Source organism: Rattus rattus, chromosome 18, assembly GCF_011064425.1.
Source record: "Rattus rattus isolate New Zealand chromosome 18, Rrattus_CSIRO_v1, whole genome shotgun sequence".
NCBI lineage: Eukaryota > Metazoa > Chordata > Mammalia > Rodentia > Muridae > Rattus > Rattus rattus.
The window spans coordinates 42,278,555-42,301,572 of NC_046171.1; the positions used below are offsets into that span (position 1 = coordinate 42,278,555).

A 23,018-nucleotide genomic window follows, 5' to 3' on the forward strand; every position below is an offset into this window, starting at 1 on the left:
TTTTCCTCAGCACTCCTGGGGACAGCTGCACCGCCTTCCTGTGGCTCCCTCCCCATATCACTCACCAGTACTGCAATTGCAAACTCTGGTCAGGACTGGTAAGCCTGGAAACTCAGGGAAATGAAACCCTGTTCCTCCTCACACAGCAATTCTCCTAACAGATGCAATTACATCCGAGAGCCGTAGAGAATGGGATCTCACAGCTTCTTCATTTTTCATTTTACGAATTGGGGTTGACGGTAGAAAAGACACTTCCTGCGGAGCTCAGTTCTCTCTGCTCTGTGATGAAGGGCTTCAAGCTTTGGTTTTCGCTTTACGCCAGACGGCGATGCCACCACCTTGAAGCTGAGGGGGGCTGAACAAGCCAGGGAGGTGGGAAAGAAACCGGGCAGTGTTTACTTAAATTCAATATATTTTTATTCTTTGTAAATACAATGAGTACAACCTTTTAACTTCACAAATCAGTTAATTCGCTTTGTACAAGAGAAGTCTGACTCATACTATGCTAGTCCATCCAAGTGCTGAATTCCCACCCCCCTCGGTGCTAGTACCTAATAAATCAAAACGTGAAGAGTACAGCAGCTATTTCAAATTGTTTCTATGTTTCCATAAGTATAGATTCATACCCAAGGAGCAGCTTAAGAGTGTAGGATGGCATTGGGGGGGGGTGTAATGTATGCATTTGAGGCTTTATTAGAAACCAGAGTTTTCTGAAAGGCATCCGAGAGTCTCAGGCTGATAGCAGTGGAATGTTCAGGAATCCGTTTAGCACGCATCTCCTTGAAGTTCCTTCTGGCTTCCGTCCCTGTTCACTGTCTGGCGTGACTCGCTGACCCTACGGCCTTTGGCTTCAGCACTTTGATGACGGGACAGCGACCGCCTCACCCAGTCACCTGGCTCCACTCCATTTGGTTTCGCTGTTTGGACTCATCCTCCCGGACCGGGGTTCTCCCGGACCGGGGTTCTTTCAGTAGAGCTGTGCTAATTCACCCTGAAGTCTTGCTGAGAAATGCCTTTGCCATCAGTACCTCTGACGAGGTTGCCTGGCCTACGGTATAAGAAAAGAAAAAAAAGAAAAGAAAACCAGAAAGGAGGTAGGGGAGCGGGAGGGGGAGGGAAAGGGAACCACCACACAGCATAAGCTATGGTCCGCTTACTCGCTTGGTTCTGAAGGCCACTTAATGAAGTATTATGATAGGAGGAAAAACGTTTGATAATACTTTTTGATTTAAAACCTAAGCATTGTTTTTTTAAAGTCAGTGTTCCAACCCAACCGAGTTCTGAAGGCCGCAGTATGTGGCGATGTCACACACGAACTGTTCACTGACTGACTTTATGTGCTACACAGGAGAGGAAAGCACGGCTTGTCTTTCAGCTGTGAATGATTCAGCCCGATCTCCCAGGTCAGAGGCAGAACGCCTGGCTCAGCCTGTGCTGGTGACCCCAGTTCACCCCATCCCAGGGCATGGAGACAGTAACCGTTGTAACCCCTGGTCTTTCCAGCTGTCCCACTTCAGGGGAGCAGCAGGTCATAGTTATTTTTCTGTGTCCACTGACATTTTTTTTCCTGAAGGCCACTTCCTCCCAGGTTTCTCCTTCCAGACAGTCTCGTTATTTGAGGCTCATACTGCATGGTAGATGTCCATCTGATACTGCCCCGTCTTGGAAAGTGGGTGCTGGAGACCTTAGATGTCACTGGATTTGTACATATCTGAAAGCAGTCTCGTTATCGGCACGTTGCCAATGGTTTTTTTGAAAAACACTTCTTCTATGGTGGATGGGCTAATCGACCGTAAAGCTGGTAAAAGCAACAGGAGTTTCCCGAATCGGCAGGGTTGGGTGGGGTATCTGCAATAGGAGAAGCCAGGAAAGCATGTCAGAGCCCCACACAAGCTGCAACTCACATCTTAATGCTTGAACACACATCATACCCTGGGGGGACTTCCTGACTTGGGCCTCTTTAGAAACATATTGTCCCAGCAGTAGACTTCAGGACAGGTGCCTCTGTCCCTGTTTCACAGAAAGACTATTGAATCCTCCAAAATAGGAAGAACATTGCCCAAGTCACATGCTCGCTCTGTCTGTCTATGTATCTATCTATCTATGTATCAATGTATCTCTGTATCTATCTATGTATGTATCTATCTATGTTATCAATCTATGCATGCATGCATGTATCTGTCATCTATGTATGTATCTATGTATATATATGTATCTATATATCTGTGTATGTATGTATACATGTATCTATGTATGTATGTATGTATGTATCTATCTATCTATCTATGTTTCTATGTATCTATCCATCTATGTATCTATCCATCTATGTTAGCAAAGGAAGTACATTTTTATTTCTAGAAAAATCAGCTTTAAGACACCTGATGCTAATTTTAAGCCAAACAATAAATGCAATCCCATCACTGTAGGGAATGACCACAGGGTTGATTATGAAGTTGGCAGTGGAATTCATATTTTTAAATTCTCAACACTCTTGAACAGACGATTTCTCTCAAATAAAACGGCTTCTTTTTCTAAGCAATTCTCCAAATTATCATTCAGGCATTATACTTTGTCACTCTCAGGAATAATTCCACCCTTATCACGCTGCAAATTAAAGACTGAGTTCTGTTGGGTGGCAGTGCCACCCAACTTTCATGTCAATGAAATTGGCATATAATTAAAGATGTGAGAAATTGCTTAACAATGTCCTTACTTGATGTCCAACACACATCTGCACTCAGATGCGCACATTCAATTTCCCGCTGTCTTTAGATGCGTGTGCCCCACCTTCTCAAACCCTGATCCTCCTCCAGCCAATGGTTTGGAGTAGGACACATCAACGCCCTCTGTAGAAAAGCACCCCTCCACTCAAACAAAGCTACCTAAAACTGAGCTTCAGAGACAGAGGTCCACTCAGCCGGGTTCCACCTCAGCCACAGGTACTGAGAGATATCAGATCTCTTCACAGGGCCTTGCTAACTGTGTTCAACTGGCCAATAGCCCCACTCTACAGAGAGAGTCTAGGAGGACAACTTCCATGTTCCTCTCTTAGCTCTGGACAAAGAAGGACTCCGTTCAGTCAGACATGAAGCTTATAAATCACTCTGACCCACCCACCCCTGTTTGGATCTCATCATATTAAGTTTTATCAGAACCCTGGACAGGGCACCAGAGCACACTTAATAAGGTGACACGGAAATGATGGCATGTGTCTAGAGTAAATGGCAGATATGGTGGCTCGTCCCTGTCATCCCAGGACCTGGGAAGTAGAGACAGGATGGTTGCCCTGAGTTAAAAGTAGCCTGGATGAGGTTGGGGATTTAGCTCAGCGGTAGAGCGCTTGCCTAGCACGCACAAGGCCCTGGGTTCGGTCCCCAACTCCAAAAAAAAAAAAAAAAAAAAAAAAAAAAAAAAAGAAAGAAAGAAAAAGAAAAAAAAAGTAGCCTGGACTAGATGGACTAGTGAATCCAGATTGGCCTGGCTTATAGAGTGAGACCCTATCAGAGAACAATAACCAAAAACAACGAAAGCACAAACAAAAAAACACCCAACTGAACCAAAATACCAAACGACCACATTAGCAAAGAGAAAAGCAAAACAACTAAGTTTCGCCTTTTTATTTATTCTGTTTGCTGAGCGATCTGCTAGGCCTTCCTTTAGTTTTGGTCCTTTCTCTCCTCTGAGGTTCCGTTTCTCTCTCCAGGATTGGGCAGAGAGATCTCTGCAAAGCTGAGGTAACAGGGATGCCTAGACAGTCTCTACTACGTCCGTGACATCTGCCCAACAGGCTAAACCTTTGCCACTAAGAAGCTGCTGCAGACAACATGTTCTGGAAAGGATGGATTTGGGAGACTCCAGAAATGCCCAACTGCTGGGATGAACACAGAGCCTTGTGTGGGCACAGCAATCAGAACTCAGTCGCTGAGCCGCACCAAGCCACGTGTTAACTCCCGGTTTGTCTGCAAGTGGATTAGTCACTCCGCCCCTCTGCCCTTTATTCTCTGGTTGGGAAAGAGCTGGTCCCTCAGTCCAGAAGAACGGATTATTATACACGCAGTGAGTACCACCTAGAAACAAAACTGTGTGTGTGTGTGTGTGTGTGTGTGTGTGTGTGTGTGTCAGTGTGTCTGGTCACTCAAGATTATTTTGTAGAGGACTTAAGGGCCACTCCACAAGACGAACTCATGCCTGGTCTGTTAACTGGGCTAAGAGCATGGGACTGAGAAGGTCACACACCTTAGAGGAGAGCCTCCTGTTATGGTGTTGATAAACGGACACTGTCAAATGCCCTCTTACGTTTTAATCCCTTTACCCACCGTTAGTGTGGCTCCACCCCTCCCCAGGGACTTGCTTTTTCCAGTAGATCAGTAGATGAGGTTTAATACAGAGACCCACATAACTGGTCAAACTGTAGAGACATGGAGGGAGGGAACGGGGGGAGGGGGGAGACGCTGGAGAGATGGTGGCTCAATGGTTAGAGCACTGGCTCCTCTTCCAGAGAACCCAGGTTCAATTCCCACCATCCATATGACAGCTCACACCTGTCTATAATTCCAGTCCCAGGGAATTATCACCCAGGCATACATTCAGACAAAATATCAATGCACATAAAATAAAAATAAATAAATTTTTAAAAAGAGAGACTGTGGGCTCATTCGACCAGAAACAGGACATCTGTATCGCATTCCACATCTCCCCTCCCCCCAGGCTTGGGCCTCATCTTAGAAGTGGGGTAGCATGAGAGAAAGAGCCATCAGTTGCAGGAGACTGCTTTGAAACAGGGCCTTCCAGACATGCGGGCCTGCTGAACGCACGAACCCAATGGCTATGGCTGCACGCACAAGACCTGAATAAGATCAAACCAGCCGAAATTCCAGCATGAATGGGGAAGTCTCACTCTTGGGCACCGATGGCTGCTGGGAGAGGGAGCAGCAGTTTACCACAGGGATGCAGCCCTAGGTAGGCTGCCCTTGCTCCAGTGGGTGACCCTAGCACATACAGGCAGCACAGAGTGGACTCAATGATTTAAAAGAAAACGGCACGTGAGGTTGGGAGGGAAATGTGGGGTTTGATCTGTGAGGAGTTGGGGTGGATTTGAAATCCTCAAAGGACAAAGATATATTTTTAATTGAATGACTTAAATTAAAATTAATTAAACTTAATTTTATTTAAATTAATGTAATGACTCCATCGTTAGCATGAATAAGTAGAGGCTTCTTTTTCTTTTTCAGTTCTAAATGTTCTGTGCCTGTTGCAGACTCACGGTATTCAGTTCTTATATATTTGGTTGTGAGCCTAGCCTTTAACGGCTGAGCCATCTCTCCAGCCCACGGTATTCAGTTCTTAAATGGCATTGTGACATCCCAGGAAGCTAAATAGGTCCCACTTACTACTCTTTGTAAAGCCTGCCTTTTTGCGCCTCAAAATAGATTCAGAAAGAGCACAGTGGGGCTGGGCCAGGGGAACTTTATCGACCCTCTACGTTGGAGAGTGTCTACCAAAATCCTACATCAGTGAGAGGGCCCTGCGTAGACAGAGGTAACATTGTGGGTGCTGGGACCCTAGATAACTCAACATACACCAACCACTAAAGACAGGCAACAGTCATGACCAGAGCAGAGACGGCCTTTGTCGGACGCTCTGTGCTCCTTGAACTCAGGGTTGGCCTGTGATGAACAGCACCTTTCTAGGGACCATCTGTGCCTTTTCCAATCTATCAACCCAATGTTTTGGACTTCAGTGCTTTATGACTCTCCGAGTACAGGCTAACAAATGCTCGAATCCTTTTGGTGCGTCACTCGTGCCCAGTGGTGCACTCCACTCTCACACACACATCACCTAATTCACTTTGCCCTTCTCACCCCTCTGGAGAATAGTGAGGACACGGATTCTAGCCCAATTAGCAGGCTGGCAACAAGATAATTAGCCAGGACGTCATAACTGGCTTCTTCCGGCCTCCTAGAGTATCCACAACGAGGCAACTTTCTTAAGCACAGCTCACCTCGTATGAATGTAGCTGTTGAGAGTCAGCTGGGCTTCATCTTGGAGAGCGGCAATGGCGGCAGCATTCCGGAAACTTCTCAGTTCAGAGCCACTGTGGGTAGGAACTAGAAATGGAGACCAGGGGAAAATGTGAGAGACAGCAGCACAGGGAGCACGGTGGGCGCCCAGGGCCACGGGGAAATGGATGACCACCTAGAAAGCCTGCAAGCCTCCAACCGCGATTCCATGAAGAACACCACCACCTCTGCCCGTTTCTTTTTCCTTCCTTTCCCCCCCACCCACGGGTCGGTCTAGGGCTAGGCTTTGAAGTAGCTGGATTAATGGGGTGTGTGTGTCTGCTCACCGGCTTTAAAAGTAACAATGCATTTCAGACAGGCAAATTCAGTGGCGTCTAATCGGAGCTGTCTGAACCGAGCCACCACCTCCTGCAAAGCCTGTATTTCAGATATGATCTTGTTCAGCTTCTGGGAGTCTGTGTTGTCACTATTCATGCCTAGAATGGAAATCTGGGATAAATACTCTAATATGAAGGCATTTTCATGTTTTAATATTGATTTTTGACAAAACCCTGCATATCAATATCTATCCAATTGTCACTCTGAGATATCTGGTCCCGTGTAAACTGGCTATATTGTATGAAAGTTAATATAAAATCTTCTTTTTGGATGATAACAAACACAGTAATTTGCATTTAAATAACAATACAGGCAGTCATGAATACAAGGAAACAACATTATTTGCATTTAAATATAGATTTATAAATGACAGGTATACTCCATTGTTCAGTGGGGATTTGTTATTCTTTACATGTTGTTCTTTTTTCAGTAATGTATTTTTATGGTAATTTCTACAACAAAGTCATTAAATTGTGCAATTCTTACCAGATACAGCCAGTAGTGTGTTAGCATCAACCGGAATGGCCCATTGTGCTATTCCTAGAACAAACAGTTCTCTCCACGCGTCTTCCAAAAGCATCAGCTGTCATACAATAGATGTATAATATAATATAGTGTGTAATTTATAAATTTATAAACAATTTCCATATGTAAATTTCCGTTAAAGCGTTTTAAATGCCTGTCCTGGTACAATCTCCCCCACCCCCAAATAATCTGTTTTCCCCTTATCTCCCACAATTTGCTTTTTGAAGCGGTGCTTATAGACAGACACACACATGCGGTTCAGAGTCAGCCTCTCCAGCTCATCAAAGTTCACTCCCCTCAGGAAAGGGTTAGCCCTTCATGTCCTTGCTCGATACCTGCCACCCACCTAGAAACTGTCTAGAGACCTAGGCTTCTCCGTCGAATGCCAGCAGCAGCTGAGCAGGCTGACTGCTCTGGTGTAAAACACTGACTCTGTCTGACTAAGCTCCTCGGTCAGGGTTCCCATCTTCCTGGAGAGTTGAGGGGGGGCTGGGAGAGGGAAGAGGGAGAATTCACTAATTCCCAAGAGGCAGGAGGGAAAATCAGGGTGTAATTATGTTAATCGGGTTTTGCTGAGTTTACCTCCGCTCCCTGCCTGATTTTTCTGAGACTCATAAGTGGACAGCATCAAGGTGCCTGACGTCTTCATTCTAATAAAATGTGCTACTGAATATTTAAAATGAAAATCTGACTCCTTTTCCAAATTAATACACTGAATTCCACTTCACTGTAGTTTGCTTATCCCTGAAGGGCTTCTAGCAAAAGGCTAAGTGGCAGACAGAAAGTGAATTTTATTAGGATTAGAGTCTACAAATTCTTGTTTTCAGGAAAAAAAATAGCCAATTTATACATATGAGTGTGTGTGTGTGTGTGGATGTGCACACACACATATATAGTCTCTCTCTCTCTCTCTCTCTCTCTCTCTCTCTCTCTCTCTCTCTCTCGGAGAGAAGCAAAAGAATAAATGTACCCAGTAAATCTGGAAACAATTCTCCATGGTTTAGAAATCTGTCAAAAGAAAAAAAAAAAAAAAAGAAAACCTATCCAATGCTGGGTAATTTATATAAAATAATTTATTTACTTCCGAAAGCTAAAACTCATGAAGGTTTGTGGTTAAACTCACGATTACACTAAAATGCTTAATATTTTAAAATGCTTTTTAAATTTTTTATTGCATGGGATACAGGAAATATTTTTAGAATTGGAGATAAACAATAATTGTGGTCATATCTCATGCTAAGAGATCACGTGTGTTTGGCCCTTCGTTGCCCTCCTGGAAGAGGCGTCTGGAAGGATGTGCTTACGGTTAGGTATGAAAAGGGCTAAGCCCCCTGCTTTAAGAGCTATGTATGGGGTTGGGGATTTAGCTCAGTGGTAGAGTGCTTGCCTAGCAAGCGCAAGGCCCTGGGTTTGGTCCCCAGCTCCGAAAAATAGAAAAAAAAAAAGAAAAAAAAAGAGCTATGTATTAGAGCTACATGTGTAACACAGAGGGAAAGCACTCACTGAGCATGTACGAAGTCCAGGCTTCACACACACACACACACAGCTTATTAGTCTTTGGGGAAAGAATTGTCACTAATTTCTGTGAGTGCCCTCAAGTGTGAGTAATCATGGTTTTCCTGATTCTTTCTTCCTCTTTTTAAAAAATAATTTCTTTTTATTTTATGTGCACTGGTGTTTTGTCTACATGTATGTCTGTGGGAGGGTGTCAGGTCCCCTGGAACTGGAGTTATGGACAGTGGCGAGCTGCCATGTAGGTGCTGGGAATTGAACCTATATCCTCTGGGAGCATATCCAGTGCTCCTAAGCACTGGACCATCTCTCCAGCCCCTTTTCTTCCTCTTAAGATTAAAAATATATTGGCAGAGGCATATCTACCCATGGAGTCATTCGTTAGCAATATAATTATGGCCAGGTGGTAGTGGCCTTTAATCCAGCCCTTGAGAGGCAGAAGCGGGTGGACCTCTATGAGTTCAAAGCTAGCCTGGTCTACAGATCAAGTTCCAGGATAACTAGGGCTACACAGAGAAAGCCTGTCTCAAAACAACAACATCAACAAAGAAAGAAAGGAAGGAAGGAAGGGAGGAAGAGAGAAAGAAAGAAAGAAAGAAAGAAAGAAAGAAAGAAAATTATGTCATGATTACATTTTAATATTTTTAAAATTCCCAACAATAAAATGTGTTGCTAAAATGCAAGGTTTTCTTGTACCTAATTTTCTTACTTCTGAACATCATTTGTAACTAAAGAACTACATAAAATCACTTCTTTGTTTCCAGAGGGTCTAAAAGCAGTGCAAGAGTCCAGGAAGGAAGCAGGGGTGTCTCTCAGCATCGCCTCACACAGGAGGCCCTGGATCTGATCGCCAGCAAGGCCTCCAAACAGACCAACAAGAACAAACCAGACAGGTCGACAAGGCACCCCTTAGTTCTACTCGGTGATGAGTCAGGAGCCAACACAGGACACACCCACAGTGGAGAGTAAACGGTTGAAGATACAAACCCTCGCCAGGGAGTAAATACCTTTGCCACCTTCTGTTCCTCCCATCGTGAGTGTTTGTAAGAAAACTTCATTTTATCAATGGTTTTCCTTGCAGCTCAAGCTGGCTGCAAACTCAAGGTTCTCCTGCCTCAGCCTCCTGAGTGAGGCTGAGTAGGGGTTAGAGTACTGCAGCCTCCTGCCTGGCTTGCCACCAGTGTTTGAGAATACTAAGATTTTAAACTTGATGTTTCAATTGAACTTTAAAAAGGCATAATGTGGGGTTGGGGATTTGGCTCAGTGGTAGAGTGCTTGCCTAGCAAGCGAAAGGCCCAGCTCAAAAGAAAAAAAAAAAAAAGGCATGATGTACTTCTATATGGGTTTTACCTAGAACACATCCAGCTACCCTGAAATAATGCAATTACATTTCCTTTCTTTTTTTCAAGACAAGAGTTTCTCCGTGTAACCCTGGCTGTCCTGGAAGTTGCTCTGTAGACCAGGCTGGCCTTGAACTCAGAGCGATCCACCTGCCTCTGCTTCCCAAGTGCTGGAATTAAAGGTGTTTGCCACCACTGCCTGGCCACAAATTACACTTCTAACTAATTTTTCCGTAGGTATTTTGAACCTCTAGAATGATATTCGTAAAGATAAACGGCTCCCTCGTTGTTCATTATGCACGCTTGCCTTGCTGGTAGATGTGGTGACATCCAGCTTGTGGTTGAGCACCCTTGCTTCCTCTCCCACCCCTCAGTACCCTGTGGGCCATACCTGATCTTGCAAAGACAACGTGGAAAAGGCTGGCACACTCTTTGCCCACTTGATGCTCATGAAGAGAAGTCTGGCAGCTGATTCGCACACGGACTCGGTGGCCACTTCATAGAGATACATTGGGGTCCCGTTCACTTCATGGGGATACTGAAAGGAAGAAGAAAGATGAACACTGCAAGTGAGGTAACCCCAGCTTTGCAAAAAAAAAAAAAAAAAAAAAAAATGGCTGACATTCCAATGCCCTGGTTAACCAGAAGCTGGGCTGCTCTGGTTAAACGTTCACTTGCCTTCGAACATCTCTATCTACAGAATCTGGGAAATGTTGTCTACTGGGGGAGGCATGTTTGCTTTCCTTGGGGGCTTCTGTCTTCCAAAGGGGTGTCTGGCTATTCTGTCCCCTGCAGCAAAATTTTCTTGGGCTGAGCCAAGTTCCAGGCCTGGCTCCCAATTTAGACAAGAATGGCTTGCATTTGTGTAAATAAAAATAGATGAGAAAAAAAGTATAAATTAATAGGCACCCCAAACACAAATATGCATATGAGTATTTTTAGAAAGGATTAGTATATTATGGAAATATTTCAATTAGACATCTTAATCATTCACAGAGCATTCCCATTCATAACTGACAACATATTCATAACACTACTTTCCAGAGCTTATTATACGCATCAAGGGTAAGGAAGCAATATTAAATATTGTGTATGTGCCCAGGTGTTTGGCTTCCCCGCATGTGAGGCTGCAGCTGGCCTCCTCTGGGGGGAAATCCTAGGTTCTTCCCTTTCAGAGGGGGCTTTGGGAGGAATCAACTCCAAGCTTGAAGTGTAGTCCCTAGGTGGCAGTCTTCCCAGGTACCTCAGGCTGGGACCCTGCTGGGAGCACCAACCGTGGGAGTTGTTTATTGTGGGTAAGGGCAGAGCCAAAAAAAAATAAAAATTAAAAAAAATTAAAAAAAATACAGCTTTTCTAACAGTGATTTCTACATATTTCTCTCTTGCGCTGAGATTGTCCAAGCTTATAGATCTCGGAGGTTCCTTTCCCCCAGGTGGAGACAACTCTGTTCTGGTCAGTTCTGGCCTCTGGGACACGTGAGGCTGCACTCTGGGATTAGACGGCTCCACTCACCAACCGATTTAGTTCCCTAAAAGAGTTTCTGGCCTCCGCCCCTCACCCCCGGGCGTGTGCGTTTGTAGCGGCCCCCAGAGGGTGGTCTACCGCGTTAAGCATCAGCCTCCTTAGCTCAACAGAAGGAGCAGGAGACTCACAGTAGGGCATCTGGGAATCCCTCCATCTTTCCCAGACCGCGCCTCAGCTCAGAACTGAGCGTGGCTAACCCCGCTTAAAAGGAGTCTCTTTGAACCCAGCAAAGCCACTAACCTTGGGCGTGGGCTGAGCCAGGCTCACGAGAGTCTGCCGTTCAGGGGTGGCAGACACAGCGGCCAACTCCAGACCGTGCGGCTCCAGCTGCGTGACCGCTGTGAAGAAGGCGGGGGCTGGCAGCGCTGCGGAGGGGAAGTGCGCAGCCGCCCCATTGTCTTCCTTGTGCCCACGGAAGTAGAGGGCCACCTGTTTGCGGATGGTGGACGTCCGAGGCCCCCGCTCGTGCTGCACGGCTACAGAGACAAAAAGATGGACACGGGCCTGGGGTTACAGGCGCGGTGACACTTGGATGCAGAGGGCTGAGGTTCCAATGTCACTTATGGGCCTGCAAGGTTACCACGGGGGCAGAGGTGAAGGAGAAAGAGGGCACGTGTTGCGTGGCGCTTGGGCATGTTTTCCCTGCACCGGTGGGAAGCAGGGATCTGAGCTAGACAAGAGTGAGGGAGATGCTCGGCGGTCCTCCCCACCCAGGACTCTCAGGGAAACCAAGGATCCTCGGCGGGGTCTCTGAAATAACAAGGTACAGTCGCTCCAACTAACAAGGAAGAGAGGATCACACGCAACCAGGGCCTCCGAGATGGATTCCCTCCACCTCCAGGTCTCCCTACGTAGCTTTGGCCTCCAAGGCCCCCAAAAGAAAAGGATTCGAGCCCAAGGAACGCTGGGGGATGGGACAAGGGAGAGCCAGCTCCGAAAGTGCCGGAGGAAGGCATAGGGGACGTGACAATTACCGCCAACAGTTTAAACAAACAAATTAATTCAGGGCAATCTTCCACCCGCAGAGCATGACAACTTGTCAATACACAAGTTCAACAGGTTGGACGCTCCCTCCTGCTTCCTGAGCAGCCAGAGAGCCGGCGCTCCAGACAGGCAGCCCCCACCGCCAGGCCCACTACACCGCAGGCTCTCCCCAACCTTCTCCCAGACCTGGGGATGGCCTTGCAAAGTCCAGACCTGAGGAGGGCCAGGAAATGCTGCTTGGAGCTTTATCTAAATCCTAAATTTATTTAAGACCCAGGTCTGACTTGAATTTGGGCCTCAGGGAGCAGGTTCTGTGTGTCATCCTTCTCTCTCCTGGTCCAAAAAAAAAAAAAAAAAAAAAAAAAAAAAAAAAAAGGCTCTTGAAAAGCTTAGGGCCAACTCAATGGCTATACTGAATTTGTCAATGAAGACCTGAGAGCCAACTCAATGGCTATACTGAATTTGCCAATGAAGACCTGAGATCTTGCGTTTTCCTCTCTGAGCTGGGCAATGAATCATGAGGTCTTAGGGAGGTTACAAAAGACAGCAAGAAGAGGTGAGAAATGGGGTTAGGATCCTAAGCAGGAAATATGCACCTGGGCATGGGATGGTGAATGTGGGTTTGGGGCACAAGTTTCCCGGTGTGAGTATGGGGCTTCCTGGAATACCGTGGGGTCAGCTGGGGACTGCTGCAGTTTCTCAGAGGCTACAAATGACAGCCTGAGGCCAGTTCCCAGCATCTGGAGAGGAGATTTCTGTTGGGGAAATGATTTACATGCATAGGAGAGCCATCTATTTTCTGTACATATAATTTACTTACTGCCCAATCAAAATTAGAAGAATAAAGGCATGCACTGATTACCGTCTTTGTTCATGTTGACTTCCAAACACTTCTTCAGTCGACACGCCCTGCACTGGTTTCTGTGTGTCTTGTCTACGGGGCATCCTCCCTGAAACAGACCGCAGGCAGTCAGAGCCCCCCCCCATAGCCCTTAGGTGGGAACCAGAACTCTGGTCCCGGGGTGTGAGACCCAGAGCGGGGACTCTGGCCAGCCCCTCGCTCAGGGCGGATGTCCAGCCCCAGTGAAATGGGAAAAACTTGGGCACCACCAGGTAAGTAAAGGTCTCGGATTCCCAGGGTTGGGGCAAGAAGATGAGTCCTCGACCTCAGGGAGTTGGACTAAGAGAAAGGTTTTTCCTGATTTTTTGAGATCTCCTCGGGCTGAGAGAAGAAGCTCAGGAAGAAAACTGTAAGCGGAGCAGAGCGCAGATGACGTTTTTTTCAGGACCGAAGACAGCGACCTGGTCCTGAACTCAGCCAGAAGCTGGCCTCTAAGTTAAGCCCTGTAGCCACCTTAGAGGCTTCTCCGTCCGTCCGGAGTCTTGCTGACTGCCATCCTCCAGTGAGCCCATTGATCTGATGGGTAAACCTCGACCACCTATCTTCGCACCTTTATGTCCTCTCCTTACACAACCACAAGGCAGAGACAACCCTGAGGTACTGAGGACTCTCCGCCCTGGAACGGGAGGTGGATAGCCAGATGTTTAGAAGGGCAAGGCCTGCAGAGAGAGTGTGGGGGCGGAGCTGACGGGCAGAGGATAACTCTGGAAGATGCGGGGACATAGCCTGAGAAGAGGGTAAGGCAGAGTGAAGAACTAGCCAGATAACGGGGTGGGGGGGGAAGGGAGAACAGTTGCTGCTTTATAAATGTTTATCTGACAGGGATGAACAAACAAATGTCTTATGTAATTTTATGTATGATGTGTGTGAGGGAGGGGGAGTATACAAAAAGAAGATTTAGACGGGTGTGGTGGTGCACAACTTAAATTCCAGCACTGAAGGGGCAGAGACAGATCTTGGTGAGACCAGGGCATCCAGGACTACAGAGTGAGACCCTGTCTCAAAACAAAACAAAACAAACAAAACCACTAAGAAGTAAGGCTTCCTCCACCCGGTTAATTATTTGGTGCTGGTTTTGAAGGCAGGGCCAGGGTCTGCGTCTACCATTGAGCTGTATCCCCAGATCCTGGGGTTTGGGGACAGAGTCTCCCTGCTCTATAGTTCAGGGTGGCCTGAAATTCACTGTGTGGTCTAGGCTGGCCTTAAATCTGTGACCCTCCTGCTTCTCCTTGCCACCTCAGCCAGCTCGGATGATGTTTCTTTTAGTGTTCGTTTGTGTCCCTGTCATTACTGAGGGGACAGGTATACAGAAACACAATGTGTATATTTTGTTTTGAAGTGCTTAGGGTGGAACCCAGGGCTGGGAGCACCCTTCCACTGAGCGAAAACTCCTAGCCTTCTGCACAAGTATTTTATACACAGAAAAATATTTTAATTTTGTCTCACAATTGTAATTATTTAGAGACACTGAAGTTGGGATGAGTATATTTCCTTCTTGAAGTATCCATAAGGAAAATGACCCACAAGAACTCATCTAATTTTTTTCACCAATTAAATTACATTGAATTGGGTTGGGGATGTAATTCACAGCACATACTCGGCGTGCGTACACACTGGACCAACACAAAGCAAAATATGTTGATTTGCTTAAAGTAAAGGCAGACGGCTGTTCATAGTGGCTTCTAAATGCCATCCGTGCTGTTAATTAGAAATTGAAATGGTGTTTACCTAGTCCTTGAACAAGAGAAGAAGAACTTGGGTTTTTAGTTCCTAGAAGTCATCAGAGCATCTTTGGCCAGCAGTAAAATATAGTTCAGTGTACAGAGTTCCGAATTACTTATTATTGACTGTAGTTGAATATCCAATTGGAATGGTATCTTCTCCTGTATCTTGATTTCTCAAGTGGGTTTTTCAGTCCTATCAAATGTAGGTGAGACTCTGGAACCAGTGAGAAGGAAGGGGGCCTCAATTGATGTCTTTATTCCGTTTGCCAAGGAAGGACACAGGGCCGATGCTATTACCTCTTTGTACTCACTATGGACTGGTATAAATGTCTTTGAATTGATGACCACCTCCTTGGAAGCACAACACCTCAGATTTCCCAATTCTGTCTGTTAGATACACACACGTAAAAGATAATGTGGCCTGGTGTGGTGACTCACACCTAAGATTGAAAGAAGGTTGTGAGCTTCAAGCCTGCCTTGGCTACAGACCAAGACCTTCCTCAAACAACAACAACAGCAACAACAACATCAGCAACAACAACAACAGCAGCAACAACAGTATTCTAAGTAGGCACCTGGCACTCTGCAGAATCTCAAACCTATGGATCCTCTGGGATACAATCCCATGTGTGTATATAATGTGATATTGGTGGGCCAGACACTGAGAACCCAAGAAAGCAGGGGAGAGAGGGTTGCAGAGGTCAAAATAACTTCTCTAAACCGCACATGTCTTCTTGTGCATGCCACCAATCAAAATCACCTATGGGGAATGGGTAAGAGCAAATTTTCCATCTGAACAAGAACTGGCAATAGTTCACTAGCACCAGATGGCGACCCATTAACCAGTGTGTGTTTCTCACCTTTTTGGTTACCAGAGGATGCCTCCTGACTGAGGTACTCTTGGAAGTCTGGGAGGAGTGAAGGCAAGGCTTCAACTTAAGGGTGAGCAAGTGTGGAACCAGAAGGGACCACGTAGGTAGACGTGTGCCTCTGACCTGGGAGTGGAGTTAGCTCTGGTTGGAAGCTCTAGCTGGGCTCAGAACACTCTCTACCTGCCCCGTGTCTGTGAGACAGGTCAGCCCCTGCCTGACTGAAATGCAACTCACCGGGCTCATCCTGTAAGCAGAAAAGGAGGATTAGGGACCTAACTTCCTCTGAGCCTCCTCTTCTGGCCAACCCCGAGTCCTTACACCTGCCTACTTCCAGAGCAGTCCTGCATCTGCAGAGCCAAAAGCACCCAGTATCTGGCAAGCTGCAAGGCTTTTAAGTAGCCAGCGATCGCTTTGGGGGTCTTAGCAAAAGGAGTGGTGGTCCTAGCTCAGTGGTCTTAGACTGAGCTTGGCTGCTGCTAAGAATGGGAAGGCAAAGGGTGGGTAGCCTAATGGGTTGCTTGCTTGCTTCTGCTTGCTTCTTCGAGTTCTCTGGGCAGGCCTTCAGACTGGGTGTGGGCCTTGCTCAGTGCCAAAATGTGACCAAGGAATTAAAAAAAAAAAAAGGTGTAGAAAAACCGTGGGAGTTCTGACTCTCTCCTGTGGAGTCATTTGCCTTTCCTAACCTAAGCTGGCCTTTCCAGAGCCAGAGGGCCACCCAAAGTTGAGACGGAGGAGGGGAGAGGACCAAGGTCAGGGAACTCAGAGGCAGCCTGGGCAGAAATGGGGGGTGCGGGGGGGGGGCGGACACAGAGGGGAGCCGCGCAGCTCAACCCCGGGGGAGTAAGTACCTGGTTTCCAGACTTGCAGACATAGGTCCTATTCCTCCGGATGCTCCTCTTGAAGAATCCAGAGCAGCCGTCGCAAGCGTAGACGCCGTAGTGCTTCCCGGAGCTGCGGTCACCACACACTTTGCAAGGGATATCTAAAATGCGGCCTGAAAGACGGGGTAGAGACGGGGAAAGGGTGAGAGGGAGCGCGGGGAGGAGGAGAAGGAGGAAAGGGGAGAGGGGGAAAGAGATGCTAAGCAATCTGACCTCTGAGGGGATTAGCATCGGAGCTGCGGTAAAAGCAGATAATGAAGAGATTTTATAGGCAAACTTTTTTTCCCTGAGCAAGTGTCAGCTTCCTACAATGAGCATTATTCACGCACCGCTACTTGTATTTGGGTCTCCTCTAATCGCCGAGACCCATTTTGGAATAAAAGATTACAGCAGGCCCGGGCAGCAGCTCGGCCCGCCGCTGCCTTTCTGCTCCGCCGAAAGTTTGGCTGCTTCCCTCCTCCTCCGCTCTTGCATTTAACCGGGGGGGGTTGGGGGTGTTAGTGAGCGCGCAAGGAGACAAACTTGAAATGTAAAAGGGAAAAAGAAGAAAAACAAACACCACTGGAACCGGGGTTGGCAGCTGGAAGGCAATCGAGTTTTCTCTGAGCTGAGCCCGGCGGTTGTTATTATTAGGGTTATTGTTGTGATGCCAATTCTTAGATTATTAATGATAATAAGGGTAGTGGTAATTGCCCAACTTTCTTTTTACCTATGGAAAAAAATGCTTAGTGCTGCGAGTTTGAGAAATTATTTCTTTTAGGAAAAAAAAAGTTATGTGTGCGTGGGGGGGAGTAACTGGTCTGAGCAAGTGCGGAGATATCCAATGGGTGGCTTTCTAGTTGGGGTAGCAAGAGGTAGTCTTCTCTCCCCCTATATGCCTAAGTCCTCTCCGTCTAAACACTGGTTCCTTCCCCTCACCCACTTCGCAGTGATGGCATCTTCTGCGGGTTTTTTTTCTTCTTCTTCTGCTGCTGCTGCTGGTGGAGGAATGGGGAGTTGTTGGGGTTTTTTGTTTGTTTTTGTTTTTTTGAATGGCTCTAATTTTTCTGGGATTGCTACCCACCCAGGAGAACTTTGCTTGGACTCTCCCAAGTCTGCGGGCTTGGGTGTGTTAGGAAGAGGGTACTAGGGAGGGGTACGTGTTTTCTCTCAGGCTTGAGACCAACAAGTGCCTGAAGCAAGTTAGAGACGAAGAAAAATTTCCGAAAACAATGGGAGTATCTATAAAAGTGTTAACATTATCATTAAAAGTATATAGTCAGTAACAATTAGCACCTGATTTTCTCATCGCTGCGGGTCGAAAGCATTCCAACCCGGGACCAGGCGATCTCGGGCCTCCTGGGAACCCCACAGACTCTCCTGGAGCACCCAGGGTTGGGGCGGGAGAGGCAGCAGTAGGGAGCTCTGAGCCAGCGGAGCTGGGGAGGATAGGGCGCTGTCTGCGGAGGCCCGGAGGCGAGGGAAGTAGGAACTTAACGAGGGGACCCCGAGGCGCCTGAGGCGGCTTGCACTCCGGGCCCTGGCCTCCTCCTCAGGTGGAGGGGGGAGTGCGGGGGACCCGGCAGGGGGAGGTCGGTAAGGACCCGGCTCAGCCGGGGTAATTACAACCCCTCCGCAGCACCTGCCTATAGAGCCACCAGTGACCCGTCAAAAAGAGTAGCATGGGAATTCGGACGGCGACAAAGGCTGGCGGGGGAGGCGTTCGGCGTTGCGGCCACCGCTTCGGCGCCCCCTCTCCCGCAGGGCAAGAGCGGAGATTGTGTTGGGGAAGGGAGGGGCTGGAGTGAATCAAGTGTAGGTCTTGTCCTTCACCCCCTGGGGCCTGTCACTACTCCCCAAACAACTCACGGTCGCGCCTGGACCGCTCGGCCACGAGCTCTGCTGCACAGCACCCCCTGAAGAAATGGTGAACGAGAGTTCAGATCTTCCAAAGTTCTCCTCCCTCTGGTCGCTTGGGGCCCCTATTAAGGGCTCAGTAGCACTGACGCCCCAGCTGCCCTTCTCTTCCCCGTAGCACTGAGAGTGAGCCCCGAAGGGGAAGCAGAGGTGGGCCCTGTCACCCAGTCTTCCCATCCAGATTGGAGCCTACTGTCACATATTTCTGGAGAACCCGAGTGCAGCCAGAAGACTAGCTCTGGGCGGATGACCCCTTTCTGGCTCATCGGTCCGGATGGCCGGTTGTCACCATTTGGGCTTGCTGCTCGGCCTTGTTTCAGGGCTGAATTCCCAATCCAGGCAGAGGAGAGCCAGAGAGCTGGGCCGGGGCGGGGCACAGGAGGGAGGGAAGCGAAAATTCCAGGGCATAGAGGGTCGACGCCTCAGACTCCGCCACCCAGCCATGTTAAGGTGACTTGGGGTCACAGACAAGCTGGTTGACTGCGGCATAGCTCTTCTCTTTTAGCAAGCCGAGCGAGCTCAGACGTGAGTCAAGCCCGAGTTTCCTGAAGCTGGAAAACGGTTCTTAACTTCCCTCCCCAGGGGGTCCCCTCGGGGCTTTTTGTGTGTCATAATTGCTTAAAGATATATGGCAGCTTCGATTACTGTAATTACCATCAGAGGCTGTTGAAAGAAGTTAGTCTAGGCTGCAAGGGTGACTGGCCAAGGTCTTGGTACCACCCAGGCGGGGATCCGGGTAACAAGGCTCTGCTCTCCAGCCGGGCGAGTAAGATGAAGACCTCCCTGCCCCGCAGGGTCCAGTCCCGCCCCGCTGCTCTCAGAGCCCCTCACTGCCTGGGCCGCAGGGACGTAGAATTTCCTCCTGTCGTAGCCAGGTTCTGCAAACCTGGATGAAGCAGCATTTTTTTTTTTTTTTTTTTTTTTTTTTTGCAGGGTCTTGCTCCTTCGCCCCGAGAACAACTTCTACAGAGTCACCGGGTACTGACTGGAGTCTCCAGGCCTTCAAGGCCAAACTCCAAGGCTTGGCGAGTTAGAAAAACTCAAGTCTCCCCAGAAAGTGCCTTCCGCACATCATGTGCCCTCTCTGACTCCCAAATCCGGAGTCTGCCAGCGTCTGTCTAGTTCACAGAGCCGGGGTGCAGAGCTGAAAAAGCCCAGCTTCGCACCCACACCTTCCCTCGCCTCTGAGACCCCACTTTTCAAGTTCGCTGAAAGCTTCGAGCTTCAAAAGAGCAAAGCTCCCCCAAATCTCAGAGACAGGGTTGGCTGTTCCAGGGTGACCATGCCAGGAGGCCTGCTCAAGCGCTTCAACCTCGGGTTTTGCAATAGAGGAATAGAGGTTTTAATGCAGCCGGAATGGCCTCCTGCTTCTCTTGGGAAAGACACTCACTCAGGAAAAAAAAAGAATTTTTTTTCCTGAGCAAGCACTACTTTCCAGAGATCAGAACAGCCAGGGCAAAGATAGGCCAAGGCTAATGGGAGTGGTGGTCCTGCCCACGAGTCGGTTGTGTGCACTGTAACTGTGGTGAGGGTTCTTTCTCTCAGCCCTAGCATTTGAACGTTTTCCTTTTTCTTTCTTTCTCTTTCTTTCTTTTTTTTTTTTTTTGGCTTTCACGTTTTGTTCAGTGTTCTCTAATTTTTAAACTCAGCGCCCAAATCAAAACAAACGCACAAAATGAAAACACAAGCTGCTTCTTACCGGGGAGGGAGGTGGAGGCGGGAATTGCATCTACCCGTCCTAAGTGAGACTTCATTATCAGTCCCCAGAAGTAACCAAGACTCTTCCAACTTTCAAAGACCCTGCACAATGAGGGCGAGTGAAGGGGGAGGGGGCGGGAAGGAACTCACAGAGAGAGCAAAAAATGTTATGGGGGGGGACTACATCGGTAGCTGGAGAGCTCCAGGGTGTACGCACTAGACACAGACCCTAGAACTCACAGCCTCCGGCCTGTGGAAGGCGGGAACTGGAAAACCCCTGGGAGATTGGAGCACCGTGTTCGCGCCTTCCATGCGGGCTCAGGCCTACGCACTCTCAGGGTCTGCATATTCTGGGCTCGCAAACGCACAGCCGCCCTGCACCCCAATCTTTGGAAGTCAGCAGAGGTCAGATGCAGCAGTGCGGTCTCTGGGAAAGGAAGCTGGAAGAAGAAACGCCCGAAGTGAGCAGGCCTCAGACTCCTGCCGGTGCTGGGCTCCGGCTCGGAAAGTCTTTGGGATTAGGGATTTGGTCCTCTCTTCGCTAGACTGGCTCACCATACTTTACATTCCCCAGTTATGACCTACGCGGATTTAGGATTAAGGAAAATGTGACTTTTAAATGGTTTCTGCTTCCCGGTTTTGCAGGATTATTTGAAATAGCTGGAAACGGGGTGCAAAGCATTCCTTTCGAAATCCGCTTTTTTGCAGAGTTGCCTTTGCGCGCCGGAGCTCCGAGTTTTTGAGCGGCTGCGTTGTTGTGCTGCCGCCTGGAGCTGCGGCCCAGTTCCCGCCCCCGTCTCACCCCTCCCACCCTCAGCACCTGGCAGCTAAATAGAAACGGCTCGCTGGACCGGTGGGCTGCGACGGGTCGCAACCCTCCTGATACAGCAGGGAGACCGGGAAGGGCGAGCATCCAGAAGCAACGAAATTGCTCTCCTAGTTGCACGAAACGCTCCAACGCAACAGTCTAAGAGAGCTAGGCCAACGGACACACAAGCCCGATAGAGTTCCACTCTGGGGCTCAAATTCAGGGCTCTCAGAAGGGCCACCCCGGCCTCCCAGCCTGCCCTCCCCAGGCCACGCGCCGGGACCCCGCGGCTGCCCGAGAGGTACCCACTTGTTGATCCGGCGGGCTTGCTCATGCTGGCGGTCCCGGGGCGCAGCGGTTGGTGGGCAGTGCCGGATTCCCGGCCCACGGCGCCCACGTCGCCGCCGGGCGCCGCCGCTCTCCAGCCGCCCTCCAGCCTGCAGGGCTCCCGGGCGAGCGAGACAGACAGGTGGCTATCGGTTGCGCGCTGCCCTGCTCTCCCGGGCGCTCAGAATTCGTTCCACAGTGGAAATGTAAGCATCCTTAAGTTTCTTTCCCGGCTCTAGCAAAACTGCAGCTGCTGGGGACGCGGCTCGATGTGGACACAGTCTTGAACAGACAGATGGAGAGACGGACAGGCGGACAGGCAGACTGAAGAGGGAGGACAGCGCGAGGGGAATATTGAAGGACAGAGATGGAGACACGGAAATGGTCTTCCTACGGAGCAAAGAGGGCGAACTTCCCCTCTTTCCCCATGCCTGTGGCTGTTTCCAATCTCCCTCCACACAGGCGAGCACAGTGGGCAGCTCTCTGCAGACCGCTGGTCTTCTGTGGAAAGACGAAAATCACAGCCGCAGTCTCAGAGGCAGAGAAGCTCCTCGCTGCAGAGCCCGGGCGCCGAGACGGGAAACTAGATGGCTGGGAGATCTTCCAAGGGGAGAGGTGGCCAGATCCGAGTTTCCGGGGACAGCCGCGCACGCAGCGGCGAAGGGTCCCCGAAGTTCATTACCCTGTGACTTTGTGCCTGTCGCTGCGGGCCGCGTCTCTGGTAATATCTCCAGTAGCGCTCTGACAGGCAGCCGCGGGGAGGGGAATAGGGCGTCCCTGGCCCACTTAGCTTTTCCCCCAACTCCTGGCGGGGTCTGACGTCAGCCATGTGCGGGGAGGAGATGGGAAGAGGGAGGGGGTTAAATGCTAATGATATTAATGAACCTCCAAGCGGCTTCCAAAGAAAATGCAAGCGCTCTCGGAGCTGACGAGTTAAGAGTGTGAATACGGGCGAGCGGCTCCGTGCGTGCGTGATGGTGAGGACGGAGCCGCTCTTGTAATAAAAAAAAAATGAATTTTTATATTTCACGGCAAGGGAGGAGGGGAGGGGTGACGGGGCTCTCTCAAAATGCTTTTCCCCTCTCTCCAGAGTGCCAGACAGATAGATTCGTGGAAGATATTTGGTAGCTGTGTCTGTGTGTGATTGTGCGCGCCCGGACATGGCCATGTGAGTTGGTTCATTGTTGGTCCCGTGCCCCTTCTGTTGGGTAAAACTTGGATCTGGCCCGAGGTGAGTAATTTATTCATTTTGCAACTATCTGTGGAAAAGCCAGAGCTGAGGAGGTCGCGGTGCGCGGACTTGGGGACTGGACTTGGGGTCTTGGGGTCCCTCGGCCTTGGCGTGACGGGTTTGGGCACCGCCGCGGGGAGGGCTTCGCCAGCCTCTTGCAGGCAAAACCGGCCAACCCGGAGCTGGCGGAGTCCCTCTCGCCTCCATTACGCTCACTGAGCGGCTGGAAGGCAAAACCTTCCCTCCTGCGGTTGGTCCCCAGCGGGCGTCGCTGGCTTCCCCCTGCAGGCCCGGGGGACTCTGTGGAGAGCTCCGCCACCTTCCTTCCCACTCGGGTCGCCTATCCGAAATCCTAGAGTTCCCTGGCGTCTCGGTCGTGGCGCGGCGCGGGGACAG

At 49.1% G+C, this 23,018-nt stretch overlaps 1 protein-coding gene across 1 annotated transcript; it reads right to left on the reverse strand.

Moving 5' to 3' along the window:
* Positions 1–1,110: 1,110 nt before the first annotated feature.
* On the reverse strand, positions 1,111–22,113 carry Nr2e1 (nuclear receptor subfamily 2 group E member 1). Its single transcript, XM_032889118.1, has 9 exons — positions 21,374–22,113; positions 16,630–16,775; positions 13,147–13,234; positions 11,541–11,776; positions 10,167–10,313; positions 6,885–6,981; positions 6,347–6,496; positions 6,002–6,107; positions 1,111–1,848 (listed from the first exon to the last, which is right to left on the reverse strand). The coding sequence occupies exons 1-9, from the start codon at positions 21,396–21,398 to the stop codon at positions 1,686–1,688; spliced, it is 1,158 nt and encodes a 385-aa protein (XP_032745009.1). The 5' UTR covers positions 21,399–22,113; the 3' UTR covers positions 1,111–1,685.
* Positions 22,114–23,018: the final 905 nt, after the last annotated feature.

Excerpts from the sequence above, each read along its gene's own strand:
- Nr2e1 (XM_032889118.1), bottom strand. The coding sequence starts at position 21,398 with ATGAGCAAGCCCGCCGGATCAACAA. Across the intron at positions 11,777-13,146 it reads AGTCAACATGAACAAAGACG|CCGTGCAGCACGAGCGGGGG; the intron begins GTAATCAGTGCA and ends TTGTCTCTGTAG. Across the intron at positions 1,849-6,001 it reads AACAGCTACATTCATACGAG|ATACCCCACCCAACCCTGCC; the intron begins GTGAGCTGTGCT and ends CTCCTATTGCAG.